At 43.6% G+C, this 25,566-nt stretch overlaps 1 protein-coding gene across 1 annotated transcript in view; it reads right to left on the reverse strand.

Annotated features, from left to right (window-relative positions):
- Positions 1 to 488: 488 nt before the first annotated feature.
- The window catches only part of sik2b (salt-inducible kinase 2b), a 41,324-nt gene continuing 16,246 nt past the window's right edge, over positions 489 to 25,566 (reverse strand). The window contains exons 4-15 of the mRNA XM_088301183.1: positions 21,402 to 21,563; positions 16,600 to 16,724; positions 16,261 to 16,384; positions 12,024 to 12,250; positions 10,031 to 10,183; positions 9,553 to 9,711; positions 8,062 to 8,293; positions 7,593 to 7,886; positions 5,448 to 5,605; positions 4,588 to 4,701; positions 3,638 to 3,726; positions 489 to 3,415 (exon numbers count right to left, since the gene is read on the reverse strand). Coding sequence (XP_088157309.1) covers positions 2,779 to 3,415; positions 3,638 to 3,726; positions 4,588 to 4,701; positions 5,448 to 5,605; positions 7,593 to 7,886; positions 8,062 to 8,293; positions 9,553 to 9,711; positions 10,031 to 10,183; positions 12,024 to 12,250; positions 16,261 to 16,384; positions 16,600 to 16,724; positions 21,402 to 21,563 — 2,474 coding nt within the window. The 3' untranslated portion in view covers positions 489 to 2,778. The remainder of the gene's footprint in view (positions 3,416 to 3,637; positions 3,727 to 4,587; positions 4,702 to 5,447; positions 5,606 to 7,592; positions 7,887 to 8,061; positions 8,294 to 9,552; positions 9,712 to 10,030; positions 10,184 to 12,023; positions 12,251 to 16,260; positions 16,385 to 16,599; positions 16,725 to 21,401; positions 21,564 to 25,566) is intronic.

Genomic DNA, 25,566 nt, shown 5'->3' on the forward strand with positions numbered 1-25,566 from the left:
TTCTCATGAAAGTGCTTTTTATCACAATCTTATGACCAATATTTCCCTTGGACATCAAACGTTTTCACTTGTACTATTTCACCTTTTCTTATACGATTACGACTATTCCCGTTTAATGACAACAGCATTCTTGCAAAACCACTGGAAGAGAAATTACGCAATTTTTCTTTTGAAATGACTATTTTAATCCCCTCCAACGATACTCATCAAATTACGAAATGGGACCACATCCTGTTGTACATTACAACTTTTGAATGTGCTACGTTCTTATTTTTTTTCCAGTAGTTTTTAAACCACAATTTTATTTATAGAATGATGACTATTGCAAAATTGACAATTATCTTTCTTGTCACATTAAATAAAAATCTTGGGAATTGAATTTCTTTACTTTTCAGCTTGGCCCCAATGAGGGCTGTCTATTGCTATTGATAGATAAGAAGAAAAGCATGTGAAACGTGTATTTTGCCCCCCCCCCCCCCCCCCCCAAGTCTGCCATTGTTGCTACGGTCGGCATAATTACGAGACACCTCACTTCTCAAAAGAAAACAAAACATTAAAAAAAAAAAAAATCAGTTTTCAATTTGATTTGACCACACACACAGTTAAAATGTCACCTGTCGGAAAAATACTTCAACTGTATTCATCACAGCCTGACTGCTGCTAAAACTAACAAATAAAAAAAAAAAAAAAGAAAAAAAAGGCTGTCATCCCGACGCCACTTTTATCGTCCGTCCCAAAAGTGGTCACGCGTGGCCGTCATCTGTTACATTCGTTCACGAAAAAGAGTCTCGTCCTTTTCAGTCATGTGACATTTTCTCTGACTTGTGCAAAAAACAAACAAAAAAAAAAAACAATCCAAAATCTCACATCTGCGCTCCTGAATCAGATCAGAGTGGGCTGCACAGATGAGGTGCATCATCATCATCATCTTCGTGCTCATCACAGAGGATTAATATTGCTTCAGTATTGCCACAAAAAAAGGTAGAATAAGAAGTTGTTGTCACCAAACATTCATTCCGGGAGCCCTCATTTACCAGGAGCCACAAATCAAGCGCTCCTCGTCTTTGAAGGTGGAGAAGCCTTTCAGTAGTGTTCGTTCAGTAGTCGCAAAGGAAACACTGAAAAGAGAAAATGTTCGGTGTGCCGAGTCCGCCCCGCAAAATACCGCGCGCCCTTCTTGTTAGTGTTGCGAGTGGTCAACGGAACGAGCGTTGAGCTCGCCACTGTACAACAAGCTGGAGTGTAAAGTGACACCTGAAATTGTGCTTCATGATAAATGAGGGCCATTGTCTTGCCCTTGCCACCAAAAAGTGTCGAAAGACTACTTAGGGTTGTTGTCCAAGGCGTCTTATTTGGACAGAACAACAACACTGCCTATGGCAAGCCGTCTGAGCACTTAATCCATATCCTTGAATTCCATCTTAAGGTCCATGTACGAAAATGCTCATTGTTGACTCGAGTCGTTCGAGCATTCGCTTTAGGCAATGTAGCACTCCACTCGTACTACTAGTAGCATGCCGTCATCCACTAGTGCAGTCTACTAATGTGTGTCTGTCCTACTAGGAGGCTAAAGTTGTTCGAAAAGCGAGGACAAAGCATGCTCAAACTAGCACAAGGAGTTTACGTTTAATATTTTATTCACAGTGCACTTGTTTTCAGTCAGAATCAAGTGCACTAACTACGCCAAAGTTGTCCTACTAGTGGGGACAAAAGAGCAAACCTTTTACATGGACCTTAAAGTCAAGTGAACATGAAAATGTCTTCGAAATGTGACAGGCCACAAACAAACGACGCCAAAAATATCAAATGAAACTTCCGGATTGTGACAAATGAAGTGAGTCCGCTCCCAAACAATGTGGGAGTGACTGCTGAAGCCACGCCCACTCAACAATTACCGATACTACGGCGCGAAAATCGGATCGACTTGAGCTTTCATTTCTTTTCTGCCTCTACATTCCTACATGTTTGAGCTGCAAAAAAAAAAAAGGTTGAAATATATCCCGCTGGGTCGTGGCGCGACGAGAGGCACAAACTACCAGCGAGCTCGCGAGCGAACAGGCTCGGGGTCGAGTCATAATAACGGTGTAACTCACAATTGCGCTGGATGACGAACGAAGGAGCTCAAATTCATAACGAGTGCTGCCCGATGCCGAAGCGCGTCACTGGGCGCCGAATTAAGCACGCCCCCCGTTTGCAGGTTTGCAGCAATTCCCTTCAAACACGGATACGCTCTGAATTCACATTGCAGGGTCTTTCTAACTAATAAAGGCTCAAGCGGCTTGAGAATTGTCATACAGGTGAGGGCAACGCACAAACTCGGATGCAAACCTAAAACTAGATCTCAAGGATATGGACTAAGTGCTCAACCAACTTGCCATTTTTGTGCTTTTGGATTCCACTCAGTCCCAAAAGAGCTCACTTCCAAAGCATTTCTGCATGAAAAGCTTCACATTATCATCATCTTTGATGTCGTCGCCGTCTCACGAGCGGCACGAGAGCTGCCACTGGAGCAGCCTCGCCACGGCGACATGACAAGAGTTCCGACTGCACCGGCCCGCTCGTCTGGTGCGGAGGAGAAAGAGGGAAAGGAGGTCAGCTAAGGGAGGGATTTTGGTACGAAAGGTTCTCAGAGGTTCATCCCAACTAAGAAATTCAGTTTTCTTTCGTCGTACGCAAATCGGCGCTTTCCCCCGTTGCTTCCGTTGGCGTCTCCAAATCTCTCTGCGGTTCAGGCTCTCCGTGCTGAATACTGCTTCAAATCGGCCCCCTCGTGAGGCTTCAGTTGACCAGCACAAAGCCGTACTGGGAGTCCACCGTTTCCATCATCTCACTGTCCAGGAGAGGGCTCTGCAGGTCGGTCAGAACCACACCCTCGGGTCGGCCCGGCTCGCCCGAGGCCTCCGCCCCGGGCCCCTCCGCCTCTCCTATGACGGGAGGGGGGAGCAGGCCCAGGTCCAGGGGGAACTCATACTGGCCCGGGGGTAGGGCTTCAGCCGAGGGGCACCGGGCCTGCTGCTCGACAGGGTAGCAGAAGCCAAGACTGGGAGCTGAGGTTTCATGAGGCGATTGGTGGTGGTGGTGGTGGTGGTGGAGGGCGTGCAGGGGGTGGTGTTGAAGGTGGGCGACGGGGGGCAGGTGCTGGGCGTAGTGGTGGTGGCTCATGTAGGGCTCGTAAAGAGGACCCTCCCCCGGTTCCATAAGGGGGGTCAGGCTGTGAGGGTGGCCGTATGGCGGCGACTGATGCTGGGGGCCGCCGGCCGACATCGGGGGCACCTGGGGGGAGTTCTGGGAAGCGGCGGGGTCGAGAGGGGCGCCACCCGTTGGATAGGACCCCTCAGCGATCTGCATCTGGTTGAAGTAGACGGGCAGGCCCAGACCCTGCGACTGCTGGAGGTACATCCGCTTCTGGTTCAGTCTGTGAGGGCGACACAACCGAGTTAGAAACACAACATTGGTTCGACGTCATCACATCTTTGAGGTGACTGTGACTCTGCAGAGCGACCCGGAACATTAACATGGACACACACAATAATGAGCAGCGATCACGTCAGAGTCTACCGGAACGCTAAGACGCCATCGCCACAATTATGCATCCATGATATAATTGGACAATTTGAAGTATTTAATGAAGACTTACCGGTGTTCCTGCAGTTGCTGCTCTAAACTCCGGGGGGACTCTTTACAAAACATCTGGCAGCTTGTAGGACTGGTTGCCAAAACGCCAGTCTATTGGACACAAGATACAGAAGACCGCTTTCAGATGAGCTTCCCACTACAAAGAACAGGAGGTGTTGCATGAGCGACATAAAATATGGACGGACGCATCGGGACATCTGACCATTGAACCTACAGAAGTGAAAATTCAGTCGCTCGACCCATTTTTTTTTTTTTCCGAGTCTTTTGCGAGCGAAAACCGTGCTAGCCTTGATGGCAGCCAACCTCACAAGCAGTAGCAACTTGGCAGGTCGTGAACAATTCTTCAAAGAAGAAGCCAAGTGCTTGCAGCAAGTTGCTTATTTCCACTCGCAGTTCAAGTTTACTTCAAACCCAAATAAAACCAAAAAATTGCATAATTCATGTATTTAACCAAAGCACAGGAACATTTTCTTACCCACTGGTTCAATTCTAACACAAAAAGCCATCGACTGGCAAACAAAACGAGCATCGATGTGACACTTGATATTAAACCTTGAAGCAACCGACACATGAACACATGCAGACAGAGCCTACACTTCAACTTTTGCGAAAAAGTAATCATGCTGCAAGCTTCATCAAATCTAAATTGAGCAGCTCACACGCCAGAAAGAGCGTGACAGACTGTTTTCATTCTTTACATTCCAGTCAATTATGTTTACTGTATGCGCTTAAAAGTATGTTAATGTGGGGGGAAAAAAAATCATTCCGCATTGTTTTTGAGGCTCTGGAATGTATTCATGGCAATTCCATTCATTCCAAAGGAGGAGGCCCTTAAGGACAATGGCGATAAATCACCCGAAGCTTTGAATTCCCCAAAATGTCAGAAGAAGTTCAACGCAATTGAATATTTAATGCAGAAAGAGTTTTAGACTAAGTTGCATTAGAATGTACCTGCAGACGATGGCTGAGATATTGCGTCTCCAAACTCTGCCTGCGGGACAGGAGCGGCGGCTGCGGCCCACCTTGGTATAAAGTGGGGCCCTCCTGTTGCTTGGTTGCCTCGGTCTTCCAACACAAACATTGACAAGCAACAAACAGAATGTGGATGACTACAACATACTGTACTCAGAAAGTCAAGGACACACGCGGTGTCCATCACCCCCCTCGTGGCGGTTGACAAAGCCGTGTCAGGGCCTGGGTGCTTCATGGCGCGGTCTAAGTGGATTATCCAGACCGGGTGTTGCCAAAATGCCTTTGTGTTGACTGATCAGCCAGATTCCTTTTGCTAAATGGCATGTTCCGCAGGGACTACATATTAGCGGGTGAATGAGAGCATATTAAAAGGATGATGAGGTCCAAACATAGGAGCTGTGTTATTGTATTATGAAAGACGGGCAGCATGGGAACAAACGGAGCGTGTTCCCTTTTTTTTTAAATTTTTTTTTTTTTATATTAATCGTGCGTTTGTGTTTTTATTTACTGGAAAACCATGAATCTCGTTCCCATACAATGTGTCTCATTTACAGTAGATGTGTGCTTGTGATTTGGGCTTATTGAATGCCAGCCTCTGCTATGGCTAAGTCAGACAGCCTTCGACAATGGCGGCATTCACTTTGGCCAAGCCCCCCCCCCCCAGGCCTCGAGGGGACAAGACACAGTAAACAAGCCTCATTTGGCTCGCTCTCTTGGGGTTACACAACAGCCCGAGTGCCTGTCCTTTTTTTTTTTTTTTTTCCTTTTGGGGATAGTGGATGAAGTGCCAAGGAACGAGTCCGCCATGCGAGTATGTTTGGTTAACCAGTGAGACTGACCTCAAGGAGGTTGTGCAAGTGATGCTGTGGTCCTGGGGGGCCCATGACCGGCATTTCCTCGGAGCCCATCTGCTCCACCAGCATCTGGACTTTGTTCAGCTCCAGGATGCCTTTGGTCCTCGCCAGGTTCTGGAGATGCTGTCGAAAGGCGACCAGACCTGTGCGAACATTCAGAATATTCAGTCGGATTTCATAATGGCCCCTTTGTGATAGTGTCACCGTTGTGGGTGTGTAAATGTTTGTGCACATATGATGGTGTGTGTGTGTGTGTGTGTGTCTGATAAGAGCCCTCCAGCGGTGACGAGCAATGCCTGCGAACGATAGGTCCTGACTCACTGTGGTGGTGGGAGTTATTTCTAACCCAAGTCAGCAGTCTGACGCAAAAGAATCCGCCGCATCAACTCTCTCTCCCTGACGGGGATTTAAAAAAAAAAAAAAAAAACGAGCGGGAGAGGGAACACAAACACCAACTGGGAGCACACATTGCAGGCTGTCAATGAAGAGACGAGGAGACAAACGTTTTCAAGCTGTAATTATACTTTTGACTTGGCAGAAATGCATCGGATTTAGATTGCGTGGGCCAAGATCAGGGAGCCAGTATACGGAATGGGCGAGAAGATGTTTAGAATTCCCTACCCAATTTCTCCCGCCAAGGTTTTCATTGCTGTTTTTATGGTAGGATGGGGCATGGGGTGATGTAATTAAATGTCGGTGCAGACCTAGATAGTAGTGATGGGAAAATGAAGCTTCATGAAACTGTTGTTGTATTTTTGAGTCCTCTAGATGGCACTGTTGGTTTAAATAAAGGTTTTAAAAAATGGCAAGTCAGCCCAAGGTTCATCAGAGAGTGCCATCTAGAGGAGTCCAAAAATACTACAACTGGTTCATGAAGCAGATTTGAAGCTTCATTTACCCATCACTACTAGATAGGACATGTGCGGCAGTTGAGTATCCACAAAGTTGGATCATTGTGCGCTGATCCATATTTGGCCTTGAATGGAGGTCTGCTCTCGAGCAAATGCCATCGCAGTCTTGTCACTATCCATCTAAGCATGGATTTCATGTCTGATTGTGTGTTGCGCCGAGACAAACATAAAAGCGAAAGGAAAAGCAAGACGGCGCTGGATGAAAGGGGGTGGGTGCAGCTGGAAATGAGGCATAGAGGGAGCAGTAGAAACGGGAAGATGGCGACATATGTGGGCTGAAAGCTTCGAATATGAGTCGGTGATTCATGATGTGAATGAGAGTCATCAGGAGTAGAGGAGGTGATAGGGAGGGAGGGAGCGGGTGTGAACAATGTGACAGAACGAGGTACTTTATAATCTGCGAAGGTATATGCCATACACAGGAGCGTATTTTCACGAGCATATGGCGCACCGTATACTAGTAATGGGTAAATGAAGCTTTAAATCGGCTTCATGAACCACTTGTAGTATTTTTGGACTCCTGTAGAAGGCACTCTCTGATCAACACACTGACTTGCCATTTTTTAAAACCCTTATTAAAACCAACAGTGCTAGAGGACTCAAAAATACAACAATTGTCTCATGAAACAAATTTCAAGCTTCACTTTCCCGTCACTACCGGGACCGGTTGGGGGTCATTTTTCATGCACACCCTTCCCCCTTTAACATCCGTATTCTGTTCGCAGTAACATCTTCTCGATGTAAGTAGCGTTTCGTCAGGAAACCCTCCAAGTCAGTCAAGCAAAGCACTCATTAAAGTCCCACATTTACAGGTTTTGGAACTCTGTGCACACATAAGGCACCCAGTCCATTTTGGAGAAAATTTGGGTTTTTAAAGTGTGCCTTATGGTCGTGAAAATATGTGTGCCGGTAAGAATGTGAACAAGCAGGGGTGTTGCGTCTTTCTTACCAGCCGAGGCTGTTTGTGCCTGCGTGCACTCTGTTGCACGTCAAAACTCCCTACAGCGCCTCGTGACAGCATCCAAGGAGACATGATCTGACAGTTTACTGACACTTATTTATTCTCACAGTCAAGCTCGTCTTCTTCCGCACCGGTGACTTTCCCGGTCACACAATACGCGTCAGCACTCGCTGGCTCAATCTATTTGAACGTGCCTCCGTCATTCAAGAGTGGCGAGCATGTCGTATTGTAAGCGGGAAGAATGAGTGGGCGACTGACCTTGTGTGAGGGAAGTGTCGGAGGCACGGCGTCCTTCTCTGAAGCTGATGGGTGAACGGTTGTTGGTGTCCCTGTGCTGCGAGGTCAGGGCAGCCATTGCGGGGTTGGCCGGCCGAGTGCTCAGGAAGGACGTGGGAGGGACTCGGGAGGCCGTGTTGTTGGCCAGCACCACTTCGTTGAGCGACGGGGCGTCCTCGAGCAGGCCGAGGTCACTGTGCATGGAGCCCATGTCGTAGCCCATGTCAGAGTCCACGCTGCCCGTGGGGGGGTTGTGACCCAGACCAAACAGTTTACCTGGCGGGCATGCAAAAGGATTTTAACTCATTCACTCAAGAGCAGAGTGAAAAAAAAAATGGATCTTTGACGTCTTTAGCCGTCAATGGCAATGAATGAGTTAAATGAAAAAAAAAATATTAATATTAATAAAAATTTGGACTTGAGATGTGTGGAGAATCATCTGATGTCATACCCTGGTTTGACGTTCCTGGCTGGTTGGTGACCTCAGAGAGGGTGTGCCGCCGCTGGCCGAAACGAGCGGTCATATAGGCCAAAGAAATGTGGGGCGCATCCTCCTCCGTGTCGGGTTCTTCTGTCTCAATGCCCTCATCAATCGACATCTCCATCATGTTGCTAGGAGACGAGGTGGAGGACTTGCGGAGCACAGTGATGGGAGGCAGCGGGTCCAGTAGGCAGCCGTTTACCTTAAAAAGGGCGCAGAATATACATTTGTTAATTCATTTGTTATTAAAAGAGTCAAGCACAAAAAACACAGATAATTTTTTTTGCACCCTCATTGCCAACTTTGGAGAAAGCAGAGCCAGTAAATGGGTTTTCACTGACAAGCCACTCATAATCATGCACATGAGTTGTTGCAAAAACAGCCTGTTGTCGGGATAGAGACAGCAACTTTGCCCAATTTCTCCATCTGCTTTCACTAGTGCGCTGGGATTGGAATGCTGTTACTCAACAGCCACACGCACGCACACACAGACAAAAAAAAAACAAAGGGGAAAACATCATTGAGGCATAGATGATGAGAAGAAGTCGTGTAACACATGATGAAAAGGAAAGGAGGAAAACAAAACAAACTTGAACTAATGCTTGAAGGTATAGAAGCGAGTGGAAAAAAACTCAATTATTCACATTGGTGCCGGAGCGCCGTGGCTTCCTGTCCATGTGTGTTCGCTCGGCAACACATTTGGTCACATCATCACAGGACCGCTTACATAACCGCGCTCCATTCACGCAGATAAAGCACACACACAGACTACTGTCTCCCTGCATTGCACTGCACTGCCAAGCACACACATCACATTTTGCCGGAGCCACCGATAAGAGGGGGTTCTGAAAAGTACATTTTTGGGGAGTGATAAATGAGGACTACATGTGTGTGTTTTGCTCTGAAAATGTGTGAGGCAGTGAGACTCTGTAATAGTCTGCCAGCTCACACCAGGCCAGCAGGAAAAAGGTCACTACTTGGCACAAAAAAAAAAAAAAAATGTGTTTTAAAAAAAAAAAAGATAAAAAGTGTGTGTATGGTGTGTGCATGTTGAGTGTGTGTGTGTGAGTCTGAGACATGTGCAGGACAGGCAGCTGTCCTGTCTGATGTGCGCACTGGCTCGGAGCTTACATAAGAGGACGAGTCATGTGAACTCTGGCAGGTTGACGAAGCAAGCAAATGCTGGAGCCCTCAAAGGAGCATGACGTGCACGCACACGCACGCGCGCACACACTTTTGACTCACAGTGAGTGAGCTTATCAAAACGAATCACTGTCAGAGCGTATCTGGATAATGTTTCTGGACATTCTTTGGCAACACGATAATGACTGTAATAACTGCATTTTCCATAACCCAAGCCGGATGTGATCGGGACCGTCATGTGAGGTTAGAGAACATGCACGCGAAAATGCGAGTTTTCAAGACATGCGTGTCCCAGCACCACAGTGTCATTGGACCTACTTTGGGCGTGTTGACGTCCTCAGCCATGAAATTCTGCTCCAGGGCGCACGTGGGCTGGGTGAAGGTGAACGCATCAGAGGCGGCTTGTGAAACCACGGGGGGTCGCAGCAGACGGACCCCCTGCGGAAGCGAGCCCACCTGGGCTGAACCGCTCGTCGACTGCAAAGAGAAGAGGAAGGGCATTATGGGTCTTTCTTTAAATCACAGCTGTTGACTCCCCAAGCACGTTGATGCAACCAATGGCGCCGCTGAGAGTTTAGAATTTTACAAGCTATAAAATGGGTTGAAGGAAATGAGAGGTAAGAGACAAGAAAAGAATGCATAACCAAGCGAGAAAGCTCAAGGCTGAGAAGAGGGGAAGCTGGATAAAATAAAACGAACGGGTCAGTGTGCTCCTGGATGCAGGAGTGAATAAAAGTGCTTTGATCAGGGTGCTAAGGGTGTCATCTATGGATTATTCACAAGCCTTTTTGGCTACCTTGGCGACAGTCTGTTCAGCGATGGTGCTGGGCCGCCGCTGACGTGCATCCAGTCTCTGCTCCACGGGGAAGCTGCAGCGGTGCGCCTTGAGTCGCTCCACCAGCAGGTAGTAGATGGCAGCAAAGTGGTTGTAGCTTTTGTTCTGCAGAGACTGGAGGAAAGAAATGACACGTAAAAGGGACATCGCTGTGACAAGTGTTGGAATTTCTAACTTTAAATGTACCAAAAGTTTACCAAAATAGTTCGAATTAATTATCTGACTCCATTAATGGTTAACCAAACACGACCTACATTCAACCAACAATTATGCGCGCTCGTTTTTGAGAGAAAGATGACCAGGAAGCCGGCAACTTCCCACGGGAGCGGATTTATTCCTAACAGGAGATCTAATACAAAGCCTGGGGCTCGGTTCCTACCATTACAGCTCTGCGCGTCCCTGTACCCAACAGAGGACGACGTCCCCCCGAGTTGCCCAGGATCATTTATACATTTCAGCAAACAAAGCAAAGATATCCTACTATTGGCTCTGTGTCATCTGCAGTTAACTTTAGCTTTCTCTTAGTGGACGTCTTCTGCCCGCAGGATGACGTGTGGGCTCTTCCCATGTGCGCGTGCCAAGGCATTTGTTCGTGCGCTCAACTGCCCATGAGCCACTGGATGTGTTATTCCGCTCTCACGGCCGACCGTCTGACCATCTCAAACAACAGCACCTGGATGTCCTTGATGTCTGGAACTTTTCCGCGTCAGCTCACCCAGTTCTCAGACGTGCGGCTCGTCCTGCACAAAACATCTGCCACCTATGCACTTCACACAGCCTGCCCTGACCTTTTATTGTACATTGAATTAAAGCACAATCAGTAATTATCTTTATTGCATTAAACTGAATACATGTAACTTGTAGTCAATCGTATAACATCCTTTACAAGGATGATTTTGTTTTGTCAGAAAAGAAGTTCACAGGTCAAATTAAGCTCACGGATTGAAATGTCCCAATCGGATTCATACTGAAATTTCACCTAAAACTGAATAGCCCTAACTTTTTAATTTTTTTTAATTGATTTTAACCCAGAACAAACTTCACTCTACTGAGTGGAATACAAACATACAAGACAGAAAGAGCTGAAATAAAAAAATTAAATAATAAAATAAATATATAAATAAAATAAAATAAAATAAATTTTTAAATTTTAAAAATAAAATTAGAAATAAAAATAATATACATGCATACAATAATAATAATAGAATATCCTCTAACATAGCCATATATATCTCTGCACAGTGTATTTAAGTCATCAATGAATAAATGTTTTGATTTGCCAACAATAATTCCCAGTTTTCACGGTGACATTATCTACTGCGGGGATCACGTCACAAGCTTCCATACTTTTATAAATGAAGACGAGTCAAGGCACTTGAACATCAATCCAGCCCGAGGATAGTTTGCAGAATACAAAACATAGGAGGGGGGCAAAAACTTAAGAGGGGCTGGAAAAGCAGCTCTCCAAAGCGTCTGCTGCTCTAGCAACAACAAAATAACACCAAAGGTAACCCTCAAGTTGGCCGACTAATAAATAACCTGTTATGCTTTTTTTCCCCCCAAGTTTCACACAAGCCAGAAGCAAAATTCCTTCATGACAGAATTCTAAGGCCCATTTTGAAGTGCTGTGGAGCCGGTACTGATCCACTGTGACTATGCGGTTTTCTGCCAGTTTGAAATCACAGGCCTCTCATGTGCTTCAAGCTTCTGAAGGAGCCACAGTTACAAAGTGATTTGTTTTCATGTGTATAGCAACTGTTTCATGAAATTTGGGTAAAGGATGGGTGAATAATGTCTAAAGGCAGATTCTTCCTCCGGGAAGTGTTTGAATAGTTTTTTTTGTCTAATCAGGAGGTGGACTTGTTTTTTTTGTTTTTTTTCTGTTGTTACTATGTAACAAGAATAGTTTGTTTACGCCAGTGTTATAAAAGAATCCAAACATGTTCACCCTTACCTCAACGGTCTTGTGCTGGTCGATGCCAAGGCTGTGCATCAAACGTATGACCTGCTCGCTGTATTCGCCCACGCCCATCTCGCTATCGGGAGAGACGAGCTGCTGGTACAGAACCGGCCGCTGCACTGGAACATCGAGTGCCATCCACTTGTGCTCTTTGATCTGCGCTACGGACAGACGCTTTGATGGATCCAGGACCAACATCCTGCGGATTAGATGCTCGCAATCTGGGAGAGGGGAAAAGGAAAACAATGGCGATGATGGGTTTGAACAAATTCACTATGACGTACATTTTCTTCCTCTGCGTGAAGAGCAGTGTCTCCACTCCTTTCAAGTTCCCTCCTGTCCAAGTGAAATCTCCTGACCTCTCGTTAATTGCTAAATGAGATTGACGTCAGACACAGCTGGGTTCTTAACAGGATTAAGGTCCCCTTTCCTGCACCCGCAACGCCTCGGAATGCATTCCTAGCTGCCGCACGGCGGCCTGTGCCATTTGCAAAGCTGCTAGGTTCTTGAGATGCAACACGATTTTTTGGAAAGGTGTCTCAAAAAAAAAAAGAAAAAAAAAAAAGAGGCTGTTACTTTTAAGGGCAAGTTTAAGCAAGAATAATCGAGTCAAAACTAATTTTTTTGTTTCTTTGTGTGCGCACATAGAAATGCCAACTTTAAAGTCCATTGCCGTACTGGAGCAACCCCGCTATGCACCCTACTCGGCTCACTGGGATTTTGTTGTCTTTCTCAAGTTCATGGAGGGGACCAGTTTTGACAACAGTGATATCAAGATGGCTGTGACGACAGAACTGTGGCGGACCGGAAGGATCCTTCCACGAGTGCATGAAGGCGTGGCAGGGAAGACTGCGAAAGTGTTTGACTCCCGTGAGATTACTTCAAAGTTGAAAACTATCATTTTGGATTTGAAATATCTCTTGCGGCGCCAATCCTGGAACTTTTCTGACACAGTTTGTATGGTAATATTTGCAGAATCCGTATTTTAAACCAGATTTGATTAACACCACTGGAGATCAATTTAACAGTAAATGTTTGTTACACAGTTTGTAGTTATGTACAACTTCATTGCATCAGTTTGTAGACTTTAAATTTTGCAGTCCGATTGTTCTTGAACATGCTGCAGGATCACCACTAATCCAGTCAGGAACTTTATTCTTCTTGCATATTCTTCCCAGATGGCCCACTAATAAGCTTTATAATCATATAATTACACATCGCAGGCACGATACATGCACAACCACCACGAAAGAAATTCACCTCACGCTCTTTCATGGCCGTACGATCTTTGTCAAGCGAAAGGCGGTTGTGCTCGTTGCTACAGCTGTGTTTATAGCAACAACCCACGATGAACATGTTCCTCCAAAGGTCCAGGGAAGGTTGTGGACTATATCAGGGGCGACACTGCTGGAAGCGGGCTTGCTGGCTGGCTGGCTGAGTGACTGACTGACTGACACACTGCTCCCGGCCAGGACATTACACCACCACCATGACTCAAGCACAGAAGCATCCCAGTTAACTAACACGCACAGCCTCCAAGTGGTGGAGAATTGCACAAAGAGAACGAGAAGAGCACTCAACTCTCAGAGAAGGCTCATCCCAAGAAGCAGGTACTTCAATAGTGGCACTTTATTAGGCATGTGTGAAAAAAAAAAAAAAAACGAACCTAATGCATTGATGCATACTGTCAATTGTCTATAATGTGGTGGCTCAGGATATTAAAAAAAAGTTGTTCCCCAGTCAAGGTTAAGTGAAATTCATTTGACAGGAGAGTGTTTTAATAACCTGGCTGAATTTGAACGACCAAGTATTTAAAAAAAAAAAAAATGTGAATAATACAATACGAGGGTGTGTCTGCTGAATGCGTGAAAGCAAGACCATCAGCAAACTAAATGCAACTTTGTCAACATCCTTCTGAATTCACTTTACAGCCAATGTCCCTGTTTGCTTGTGAAGAAACCCAACTCCAGTCTGGTCGGGTATGTTCTGGGTCCCGACCGCATACCCGCTAGAAACAATGTTTGTCCCCAGAATAAGACCCAATGGAGCTAGTGAAGCTTATGAAAAAAAAAAAAAAAAAAACTTGATCATGCACTATTAACGACAAAACAGTTCAAGCCAAGCAAATCTTGAGATTTATTGATTGGTCCTCTAATAGTTTAAAACAAACAAACAAAGCATGCTTTGCTTTTTATCTATTCATGAAGAAAATTCTTTCCTAATTATTTGCATTATTGCAGCCAATGACTTAAGTTTTAATGATACTCCGGTTTGCCGTTTCTGATGCATTTCAGCCACAAACGTCTGCGATGGGAGTCAGACATGCATAAATAGAAACCCGGTGTTGGGTTGACGGTTTCCCTGGATAACATGACTCATGCGTCCTCTGCGGTGTGCCAACATCCAGCTGTGGAATAGAGAGAATGGTGGCAGACCATGGTCGCAGGGATGAAATGTACTGTGAGAGGGAGCCGCGCCGTGCCAGACGACTGACACCTTTTGAAAAGTCCCGTTTTCTTCCAGAGTTTCCACGCGTTAATGCGGGAGACCGTCAAGCAAATCGGACTAAGATAACATAAGTAAACATAATTTCATTCATGAAGAAAGCTGTGGCAAAAAGATGGAGCGCTTTCGACGGGAGCATTAAAGCATATAGTGGCGCTAGTGAGACTGGATGACATTTTTCAACCACGTCAAACGAAACTTTTTAATTCGGCCGCATTTGCTAGGATATTGGCGCAGTGTTGAGCTCAGTAGAGAGAAAGTGGCACTTATAGAAAACACTTTATTTCGGTTGTTGCAGACCAACCGCTAGGTTTAGAAGGAAATCCTTTTTGCACACAACACCATGTAGGTTTGCATTTGTTTCTCCATAATAGAAAAACTTCATATAAAAACTATGTTTGATTTTGCTTGTTGCTTTTTACTAATGTTGAATTTTGTGTTACAAAAAACAAACAAAAAAAAAGGTTGACTGTATTTACTGCCTGATGAGATGAGCAACAGGAGAGCAGGACACTGATTTGAGGAAGGAGCACAGCACATCCTGTTCTTACTTCTTCGGAACAGTCGGTATGTCTGCCACTCTCGGACGTGACCATCCCTGTGCATGTTAATTGTTTCAAGGTCTCCCTCACAAACATGCCAAGAATGGCACATAGGCCCAACAATGCCCACTTTGATCAACTCTAGTATGCGGGGTCATAGCGAAAAAGTTACATTTAAGAAATGAATCCATTGGAAAATTCATGCATGGCTGGGACAGAAACGGGCAAAGATCTTGTTACACTGGCTCGTCGTCAGGTTACATAAACAGCTCGGGTTCCGGACTTAATCTCTTGTCAACTAGCTAGCACGATGTAACAGCGTGGCCGCTTTGATAGTTAGCGGCACGCATTTACACTGAAACACACTTGCACATCACAGCGGAAATGTCCATCAGTGTTGTGTGCCGTTGCCCTAAATCTGGGGTGTCCAAACTTTTTGGAAAGAGGGCCAGATTTGGTGAGGTGAAAATGTGTGTGGTGGGGGGCATACTATGCAGCTTTCAGGTGCTTTCATTTTTCACGGCGTTCGTTATCACTAGCCAGTCACCTTGTGGTAGTTTGCATGTTTTGTCTGGTTGGGCCTCTTGTTATCGAATTCTTTCAAAACAGCCAGAGTGTCTCGGCAAAATAGGCAGACACAATTATTTCTTAAAAAAAAAAAAAAAAAAAAGGCAATACAATTTCCACTTGCCCTGGAAGCGAAGGCCATTTCACAAAAGAACTGGAAAAGGTCACACAAGGGTCATGCATTGAGGGGTGCGTTGGGAAATTCCCTCCGGCGCCTAACACGACTGTGTAGCGAGTGGAGTGTTCGGAAAGGCAAAGCATGCTCGGAAGGTAATTCCGAAAGCTGCGAAAGCGCGGCGACAGTTTGCTGCCATCTTCTGGTGGAATATAAAATTACTTTTTTGGTAAAAAGTGGGTATTTTCTACAGCCCACGTAATTCATTTTATGCCAGCGACTGCGGACTGTTGGAAATTTGAACACGGGCCGCAACTGGCCCCCGGCCCCAACTTTGTTCATGTCTGCGCTAAATGAACTCCCTCATTAACTCAATGACCCGAAAACCAATCTGAGAGTGTTTTGATCCAAGCAGAATGTTTTTGTTTGGACATTCTTGCCTATGTTTGATATAATCATGAACACGTCACATACAAACCACGGCTAAAAATGGGCTTCCTACCTTCAGTCATGAAGTAGGGGATGCGGAATCTTCCTTCTAAGACTCGCTGTCGGAGCACAGGCAAAGTGGGTCCATCAAAGGGCAAGGCACCACACACCAACACGTATAACACCACACCCATACTCTGGAACAACCCAAAAGACACATGACGCAAATAAAAGTGGTTGTTACTACTCAAGCCCAAAAATCAAGATGATGTTGCAAAACGCAGCACAATGGGACGCAACTTTTGCAGTCGGTTCGCTTCTTTTAATATTACCAAATGATATTGTGAAAGTCTTGGAGTGGAAAAGGGGCATTTGCAGCTGCACAGTGTCACAGCTCAGGCACACAACTTACCCAGATGTCCAGTTGCGGGCCCTCGTACTGTAGGCCTTCGAAGATTTCAGGAGCCGCATAGGGGGGGCTGCCACACCACGTGGCCAGAGGCTCGCCAGGCTGGAAGAAGTTCCCAAATCCAAAGTCTGTCGAAGACGGAAGGGTGGGATCGTTTTCATTGTGCGGTCAGAATATCACATTTCTGACATTCGTACAGTCGACAAAAAGTGGCAAAACCCCAAAAAACATCAGCAAAAGCAGTCAAATCATGGATGGCAGAATATGGATTTGAAAATTCACGGTGTTTTTAACTAAATTAGTTCATAAAATTCAATAATATTGGCCAGCGTAGGATAATTTAATTGAAAATTCATTGCATTATACCGGGTGTGGGCAAACTGCGGCCCGGGGGCCACATGCGGCCCGTGAAATGTTTTAATCCGGCCCGCCGAACTTGAAAAAAATGAAATGAATAAACCTTGTTAATGTTTTATTTTCCAAATACTGTGGTGTGGCAAAAACAGATATTTTGTTGTAATGCTTTTGTTCATTTTCATTTGAAAATAAATGTTTTTTTTTTTCTCCAATGAGGTGAGGTGACCAAAATACTGTGCTGCTTGTAACATCTGCACAGTGTCAACGAGGCTATGCATAATGTGCTACATAAGCCGCGTATTTGTATGCTGAGCAAATGGGCCCCCTGAATGGTAACCTGTGCCCCTATAATCACATGAGCTCATCAAAGGCTTTGCTCCGACTGGTTGTCTGCAGAGCAAACAAGGCAGATTTTATCTACCGAAAAACATGACACGGGAGGGGTCCACACACACGCTAAATACACACGCTTAAAGATACCAGGCAAATTTTTTTTTAAATCAGAGTTCAAGCTGCAGTAACCAAAAAAAGACACAGAGGTATCTTAAATCAAAATTGAAAAAAAAAAAAAACAACTTTATTTATCAAGAAAGAATATCTGCGAGCGGTATCGCGGCTCTCACCACCAGTTGGACACTTCCATCTTGACCGTGTGACGAGCACAGTTTTAGATTTCCATTTGCCAAAATGGATAAAAAGAAAAATAGGGAGCGGAAAGGAATGACAATAGTCACAGGTCAGGAAAACAAAACTGGTATTGTTTGTTTTTTAGTTTTTACCAAAGCAATTCCTGTGATTACGATGGCACCCATTGTTAACAGGTGCGTACAATGGCACTCACTTAACCCTCTGCCCTCATGCTTTTTCCATCATTCGACACAGTTATGTAAACAGAGGGAAAAAAAAAACAAAAAACCAAAACGAATAAATAACGGTGATTTAAAAAAGTCAGGCTTACATAATGGAGCTGGAGGTGATGTCAGCACATGAGCGCAGACACACATGGACACACATTGTGCAATGTGAGGGCAAGAGACAAGAAGACGTCCACAATTCTGTTCGGCACCAACACCGTTTACAATTACCGGGGTAACAATGTCATCACAAATGTGAGCACCCTAACAACCCATACGAATCGCACCCAGGGCCAACAGCAATTGTGCTTGCCGTGTGATGCTGCTGAGGCGGCAAATGTGACACAGGTAAGAAGTACCTTTTTTTTTTTTTTTTGCCAGGGCAAATTTAATTTCACAAGCTGTGACCCACTTCATGGAGCGGAATACTGAGCAGGCCGTTTGACGTCAAAAAGCTGCCGCACGCTGCAGGCAAGTTGCATGGCGTGTGTGACACATAACCACATTAGCATAATATTAGCCTTAATAATGGCACAGTAGAAATGACTACAGCTAAAGGCTCATCAAACTTTGCGTTGGCAAGGGTGCAAGTGTCACCATACTGCTAAGACACCTGAGCTCAAGAAGTAGGTTTACTGTTTATTTAAGGCAAATCGCACCGTGGCGAAATGAACCCAACTGTACTACTTGGTCAAAACGAGGCTTAAAAAATAAAATAGAAAAAATGATAATAAAATTAAAATCAAATAAAATAAAAGCAAATAAAAATACATAAAAATAAAATAAAAAAATAAAATTAAAAGAAATAAAATAATAAATAAATAAATAAATAAAAATAAAATACAATTAAAATAATATAAAAATAATACATAAAAATAAAATAAAAAAATGAAATTAAAAGAAATAATATAAGAAATAAAAAAAATAAAAAATAAAATAAAACTGCATTTATTAGCCAGCTGTTGGTGGCTAAAGCTAACTAGAGCCTGCGGATATTTAGATAAGCCTGAGAAGGATGGTTGAGTCATTCATTTGGCCCAATGATTTAACTCGAGGTTCTGTGGAACGTTATGATTTCATAGATGCCTATTAGGAATGTTATGATGATTAGGCAACAACCCACAAATGAGAATTCAGCGAGACTTGGTGGAGCGAGGGTATCGGTAGAATGCATTCACGATGGTGAACATCCAGATAAAATGTTTTATATGTCAAGCACTCCGACATACAGATGGCACCAACTTTAAAAGGTTTACAATTTGCTACGGTTCCAATTAAGGTTTGTTCATGGTTGGTGAAGGTCCGAGTACCGTTTTAGTTTTGGAAATAATATTCACCGACCTCTCTTCCCCGACTTCAAACAGTCCACCTTGCAAGTAAAAAGGCTTTTTGAGGGGGAAACATGAAGGGCACCTCCTGCGGCCTCTGATGCCCCTTCTACTCTGCAGTCTGCTTGAGTCTGACCTTTTGCTCACTGACCGCTACCTGGATGAGCTTCAAATAGCTAAACCAGAGTTGGCCTTCAGAGACAGGAAAGACAGACATCATGTGAATGAATAGCCAGAAATTTGGCTCAAATGGGCGGAAGAGCATGGGATTGATATTGACATATTTGTGAATATGCAAAAGTAACGATTCTCCTACTTGTCTGTAATCCATGTCAATAACACAAAAAGGTCCTCAATTTATAATGTCCCTCGATTTGTCAGAGTGAATTCTGGGTAAAAAGCACACAGAGTACAATGCTGCTTGCTCATCTCCTCTCCGAGAGAGTTTGTTCTCTTCTGCCTAATCACCAGCCAAGTAATGTTCTGTTCATTGTTTTTCAAAGCTAATGCGTGCTATGGACAATTGGCGGCGAGTCAAAAGTGTCTCTTTAAATTGGGGTAATAACATCTCTTGGTTGTAATCTTGGGACGCATCTGAGAAAAAGATGAGCGCACGCAAAAGACCGTGTAAATGTGCCGGCAAAATAGCACTCGATGACAGTAATATGCTTCAGTCAAAATTGACCTTTTCGGATTGGAACATTGGGGAAAAACAAACAGCAGCTGTAATTTGATGTTCTTCAACCCTTTTGCTCCTTAAGTATTGTTGAAACAATAGTAAAACAGCACAGTACAGTAGCACAACAAATTACAGCCTCTGAATAATAGACCAGGGATGGCCAACTTGCAGTAAATGCTTGAGGGGGGGGCCACAATTTTTTATCACAGCTGCCGGTAGCGGCCATACTTCGTAATCAGATGTATGAAAATTTTCTGAACTTTACATATCAATGGAACATGTGCATACATGAGAAATAGGTCATATCGCTATAAATAAATTTTGACGCAAAATCTTTCAATGTGAATTGAATTTTGGTGGTGATTGGCCGGAGTTTTTCTAACGTTAAGCCACGTTAAGCTTTTACTCAAAAGCGAACCTGTATGGGGAGGAAAAAGCTTAATGCATATAAAATCAAAAGTCAAAGGCAATCCTGTACAGGAGTCCAAAAATACTACAATTGCTTCATGAAGCAGATTTGAAGCTTCATTTACCCATCACTAGAAAAGGGGCAGGACAACGGCCCTCGAGGAACAGGATTGAAGGCTTCTGGTCAAAGGCATTAAATGTTGCTGTTTCAATGTTGAGATTTCTCCTGATTCGTTACATTTTGGGATGATCTCATGGACCGTGGATGATAAAATCGATAAATTCCTTACGATGGTACAACCAAGCCTTCTGGGATGCTCCTCTTATATGCAAACATGACACACACCTATTTCCAATTAACCTGTAGAACGTTCCAAACAGGGTTTTTTTGAGCATTCTTCAACCCTACTTTTTTTTCGTCGCAGACATCAAATTCAAAATTAAAAAATATCTGCAAAAACAAAACAATAATGTTCATTGGATTGAACATTAAACATCTTGTCTTTGTACTGTTTTCAATTAAATGTGTGATGTTCTCACATGCTGGCTCTAAATAACATAACTTCAAGAACATTTGGAAAAAAAATAAAAAATACTACTACAAATGTCCACAGTGCTTTTGCATGCCAACATCTGGTATTGTTTCTTTTTTTCCTTTCATCCTTATTGTTTTGCCCTTTCAAATATAAAGCCGAGTCATCCCAGGAAGGCATTTTGCACTCTTTTCTACCTCCGTTTTGAGGACACAGCCTCCTTGAAATTTTGCTCCAGCAGTCATCTCACACGTAACCCCCAACCACTTCCCAACACAAAAGTGCGAATGGTCAGAGCAGGTAGTTAAGACATTTCTCAGCTACGTCAGTGCTGACATCACCGCGCGGCAAAGATCAAAACCTTTTTATATTTCACACCCATTAGGGAGAACACGTGGACAAAGTTGTTGGTAGACCTCAGTTAATGAAAGAAAATAATAATAATAATAATAATAATTTAAAAAAAGATGCAAATGTTCATATTACTATTGAAAAACGGACATTGCTTTTGAATTGAGGTTCAACAGAATTATTAGAAAAATAAAATTTATTGCAAATTTATTATTATTATGATTATTATTTTTTTATTTTCTTTTATTAACAGAGGTGCGCAAACAATTTTGTCCACACACCGATGCTGTTGTACCTGCAATTTTAATGTTCATGTGGCCATCCAGCAGCAGATTCTCAGCCTTCAAGTCCCGGTGGACAATTTTGCGGTTGTGACAATACTCCACCGCAGACAAGATCTGCCAGAACTTCCTCCTGGCCTCCATCTCACTCAGTCGGCCGTGCTTAGCCAGGTAGTCTGCAGCCAAATAGAGAGATAAATGGTTAGAATGGGAATGGGCGATATGCCATGTGCAGGCTTTACAAACACAATGCAAGGTATTCGATCAAACAAACCTCGTGGTGATGCTGGATCTGTTGAAAATGTAATTTATTGTTTTTATAAAAGGCAGGCCAGCTGTCAACTCCAGTTTATGTCTGGGTTACATCACAGCGTATGTTATACGGTCTGAGCAGGATAATTTAATTTTCTTTTACCCAAAACTACTTCTCCATGTCCGGTGCATGGCAGCATGAATGCACTGTGCTTTTGCAAATGCGGGAGGAAGGCAAAGAGGGCGAAGCGTCACTACACCGGAGCATGGTGTGTGGGTGTGAGTGTGCGTGTGTGCAGAGGGTGTTTATTGCGTGTGTATAGTGGAAAAAAAGCGTTTGATTGCTTTTTAAATAATTTGTACAGTATCTACTAGGATTGAGGTGAGCAAAAGCAGCTTGCCAACAAAATCTAGTAGAGTTGAAAAGTGGCATTGATCACAGTTTTGTATTTATCAATCATTCCAATCCTTGGGATTTTTTTTTGTCATTTGAAAGAATATGCATTTGGTAACTTTTCATAGGCTGTGTGGCAAGCAGCATTGAACACAAAACAGTTTTCTTTCCGGCTGCCAAGGAGCCAGACGATCAACCGAGCTAAAAAATCACGACATACCCAATGGATCGATGAAGAAGAGAACTCGAGCAGTTGTAAACTTTAAACAGTTCATCGGGCAAAAGATGTACAAGCCTATTTGGTTTTGGTGTAATGGCAAAAAAACCCAAAACCGGTTGAAAAAGCGCAATTAGTTTGTAAATGACAGTCGGTTTTGTGACAAAGCCACCAGTGAACTGAAAAATAGTTGTGGGTGATGGATGGAGCATTCCAAGTGGCAATGGGGTGGCATGTTCCAGGAAGCCAATGTCCCAAATACCAGCGGTCCTACATGCTTTGAAGAATAAAATGATACGAATCAAACCAGCCATTCACAGTTAACGATCTCAAACCAATTCAACACCTCCAGGGCATGTCGAAGTGATGAGTGGGAGTTACTGGTTACTTAAAAAGAAATAAAACAAAATAATAAAAATCACAATTAGCCAAAAACATTTGAACTCGATTGCATTACGTTGCCATGAAAATACACATCAAATATGGTAACTAGGGCAACATATTTCCCACGGGCCAGCAACACACCAAGTGACAAAATAATCAAGTCTTGTAGACTAAAACATCCCGAGGACGTAACACTCATTTTCCAACGCTCCGAGGCAACGTGAAGTGATGCAAAGCATGCTAGAAGAATTACGAACATCAGAAAAAAAAGGCGACTGATTATATAGTAGCTGGCACATTCCAAAGTGGATGCCATTCAGTGACCAGGGCAGTGCTAATATTTTCATGCAATGCTGCTAATAATAAAAAACACCACAGAGGGGAATTTGTCGAGGAGGTCCAAGACTCCACGCTCTTCGGAAGCCACAATCATCACGTCATCGATTGTCACCTGCCGACTTTGTTCAAACTCCGGTTTGTCAAAGTAACGCTCTCATGGACATATCGAAGGGATGCGCACCGAGTCAACTGGGAGATGCTGTTTTCCGTCATACCCAGGTGTGGGCAAACTACGGCCCGGGGGCCACATGCGGCCCGTCCCGGCCCGTCGAACTTGAAAAGAAATTAAATGAATAAACCTCGTTAATGTTTTGTTTTCTAAATACTGTGGTTTTCAAAGACATATGTTGTTGTAATGCTTTTGTTCACTTTCATTTCAAATTAAATTCAGGCCGATGCCCCTGAGGACAGACATTCAATTAAGAAATATATTAAATTAAAGAAAGATTTGACTCTGATATTTGTAAATCATTAACACTAACTGAGTGTTGATTTAATGAAGCAAGATTCAATACAATTGGGTAGATTGTAATATGCTAAGTACACAACTTAAAACTAAATTAAATTTAATGTTACTCTTCTTCAATCCAAATTCTTTTGCATATGACCTAAACAGAGAGAGACACTTGATATTGGGGACATATTTAGATTTTTTGAACTCCAGTTGAACAAGCCATCCTTAGTTACCGGTCCGTTAAGTTAGAAATGAGTACCCAAGTCGAGTCAAAGTCAAGCGGGCTGAGCAATCCCCAAACGCAATATTGGCCGAGGCAAAGAACGCAACAGAACAAGCATGAATCATTTGTGTATTAGGGAAGAGATCAACAGTCGCTCTGCTGCCACAGAGCTGGCGGGCGAATTGAGTCTCTTAACAGCTGCTCAGGTTTAGATGGGACAAACTGTGCGTCAACAGGGAAGATTGCTGGATTGAACCTTGACCTCGCTTCAGATCGCACCGCGGTGGAAAGAGGCGAGAGGGTCGGCGGGTGTGGAGGACAAGGGGCAAAAAAAAAAAAACGCTCAGACGTTTTCCACGTCAGTCGCCGATAGCCAAGCCGTTGAAATGCAACAACATTAAAGTCGCGTCCATGCGTGCGCAGAAAGACGACGGCGGTGCTTGTTTCACCCCGCAGCACGAAGCGGTTAAAATGGCTCGGAGCCAGCTGGAGCGTGGCTCGGTTTTAAAGTACTACAACTGCAATAACTTTTTTATTTGGGTGCTGAGACCTGTACACTTAAATATGTTTGAAAATCTGTTTTATTTTGCTGATGGCTTGCGACGACATCTGATCAAAAACATTATTAAACCCCTTGACACGGCCATCGATATCGCTTCTTGAGGTTATCCTCTCAAACACGAAGGTAACTATTAAAGCATCAGACATATCTCATGAATGATTTGCCAGTTGATATAATTTTATTGGATCTAAACCCTATTCCAGCTCGGTGATTAAATTTCATTAGAGTAAAATTAGAGCTCTATTAATCTATAATCCCCGATTCATTTGCGTAATGTTGAGGCATTAAGACTTGATATTATTCCATGTACTTTAGTTTTATATTACAGCTAATCTTTATAAGACTTTAACTTAATAAAATTTTGAAACTGGAATATATTTGTTAAAGTCTAGCGTTTCTGACAGTAAAAGGATACATTTGATTGAAAATGAACTGGTATTGGTTATTTACAACTCTTGCACTTTTTAGTTAGTATTTTTACTGAATGTTGTGAGATGTGCTGAGAGCATTTAAATAAAACGTCTCGGCAGGGGGGAAGCGGAATAAGACCTGCAATCTTCTGGCGGCAAGATGCCTATTCTATTCCATCACCACAAGGAAGGAAAAAAAACAAAAAACCTTAGATAGGTGCCGTACACAGTGGTGTTGTTTTTGGCAGACATTTTAGATTTAGTCTTAGTTTTAGTCATTTGGACGAAAGTGCTTTTTAGTTTTCGTCACATTTAGGCATTCCTAGTCGTGATAGTTTGAGTCTAGTTTTAGCCTACAAAAACTCAAAAAGGTTTTAGTCTAGATTTGGTCGACGGAAACGCAAAAAAAAAAAGTTTTAGTCTAGTTTTCGTAAATGTAAAGGTTTTAGCCTGTTTTAGTTCAAAATAGGCATACACGGTTTCCACCCAATAACAAAGACTTTCTGATCGACTACCAAGGATTGTGCATTACAGTAAGAGAAAAAGTGGTTACAATGGAATTAATGCTAATTTCTCCAAAATCAGCCGAGAACCAAAACATTTTATTTGGCAACCGTTGTGGGTTTATTTCACTTAAAGCAACATAAAATGAAAAATGTTTTAACAACATAGACTTGTAATAGATTTGTTATATTGTACAATAGCACAAGTCCAAACTCGATCAAACATGTCTTGTTTACTTGTAACAGCTTGCTGTAATCAGAACCAAGTAGCCTCCGAGTGTCAATGTCAACTCGGTCCGTCAAAGAAAAGCGTGTCAGTGTGTGAGCCGAGACGAATGACCGCAGCCGTGTTCGTGTTTTGTTGTGCCGGTGTGTGCGACGCGTACTGACCCGGTGGTGGGCGTGCCCAAACGAGGATAGGTTGCACCCGCATTGGAATTA

Source organism: Idiotropiscis lumnitzeri, chromosome 7, assembly GCF_059441095.1.
Source record: "Idiotropiscis lumnitzeri isolate Australia: NSW breed Sydney's pygmy pipehorse chromosome 7, RoL_Ilum_1.0, whole genome shotgun sequence".
NCBI lineage: Eukaryota > Metazoa > Chordata > Actinopteri > Syngnathiformes > Syngnathidae > Idiotropiscis > Idiotropiscis lumnitzeri.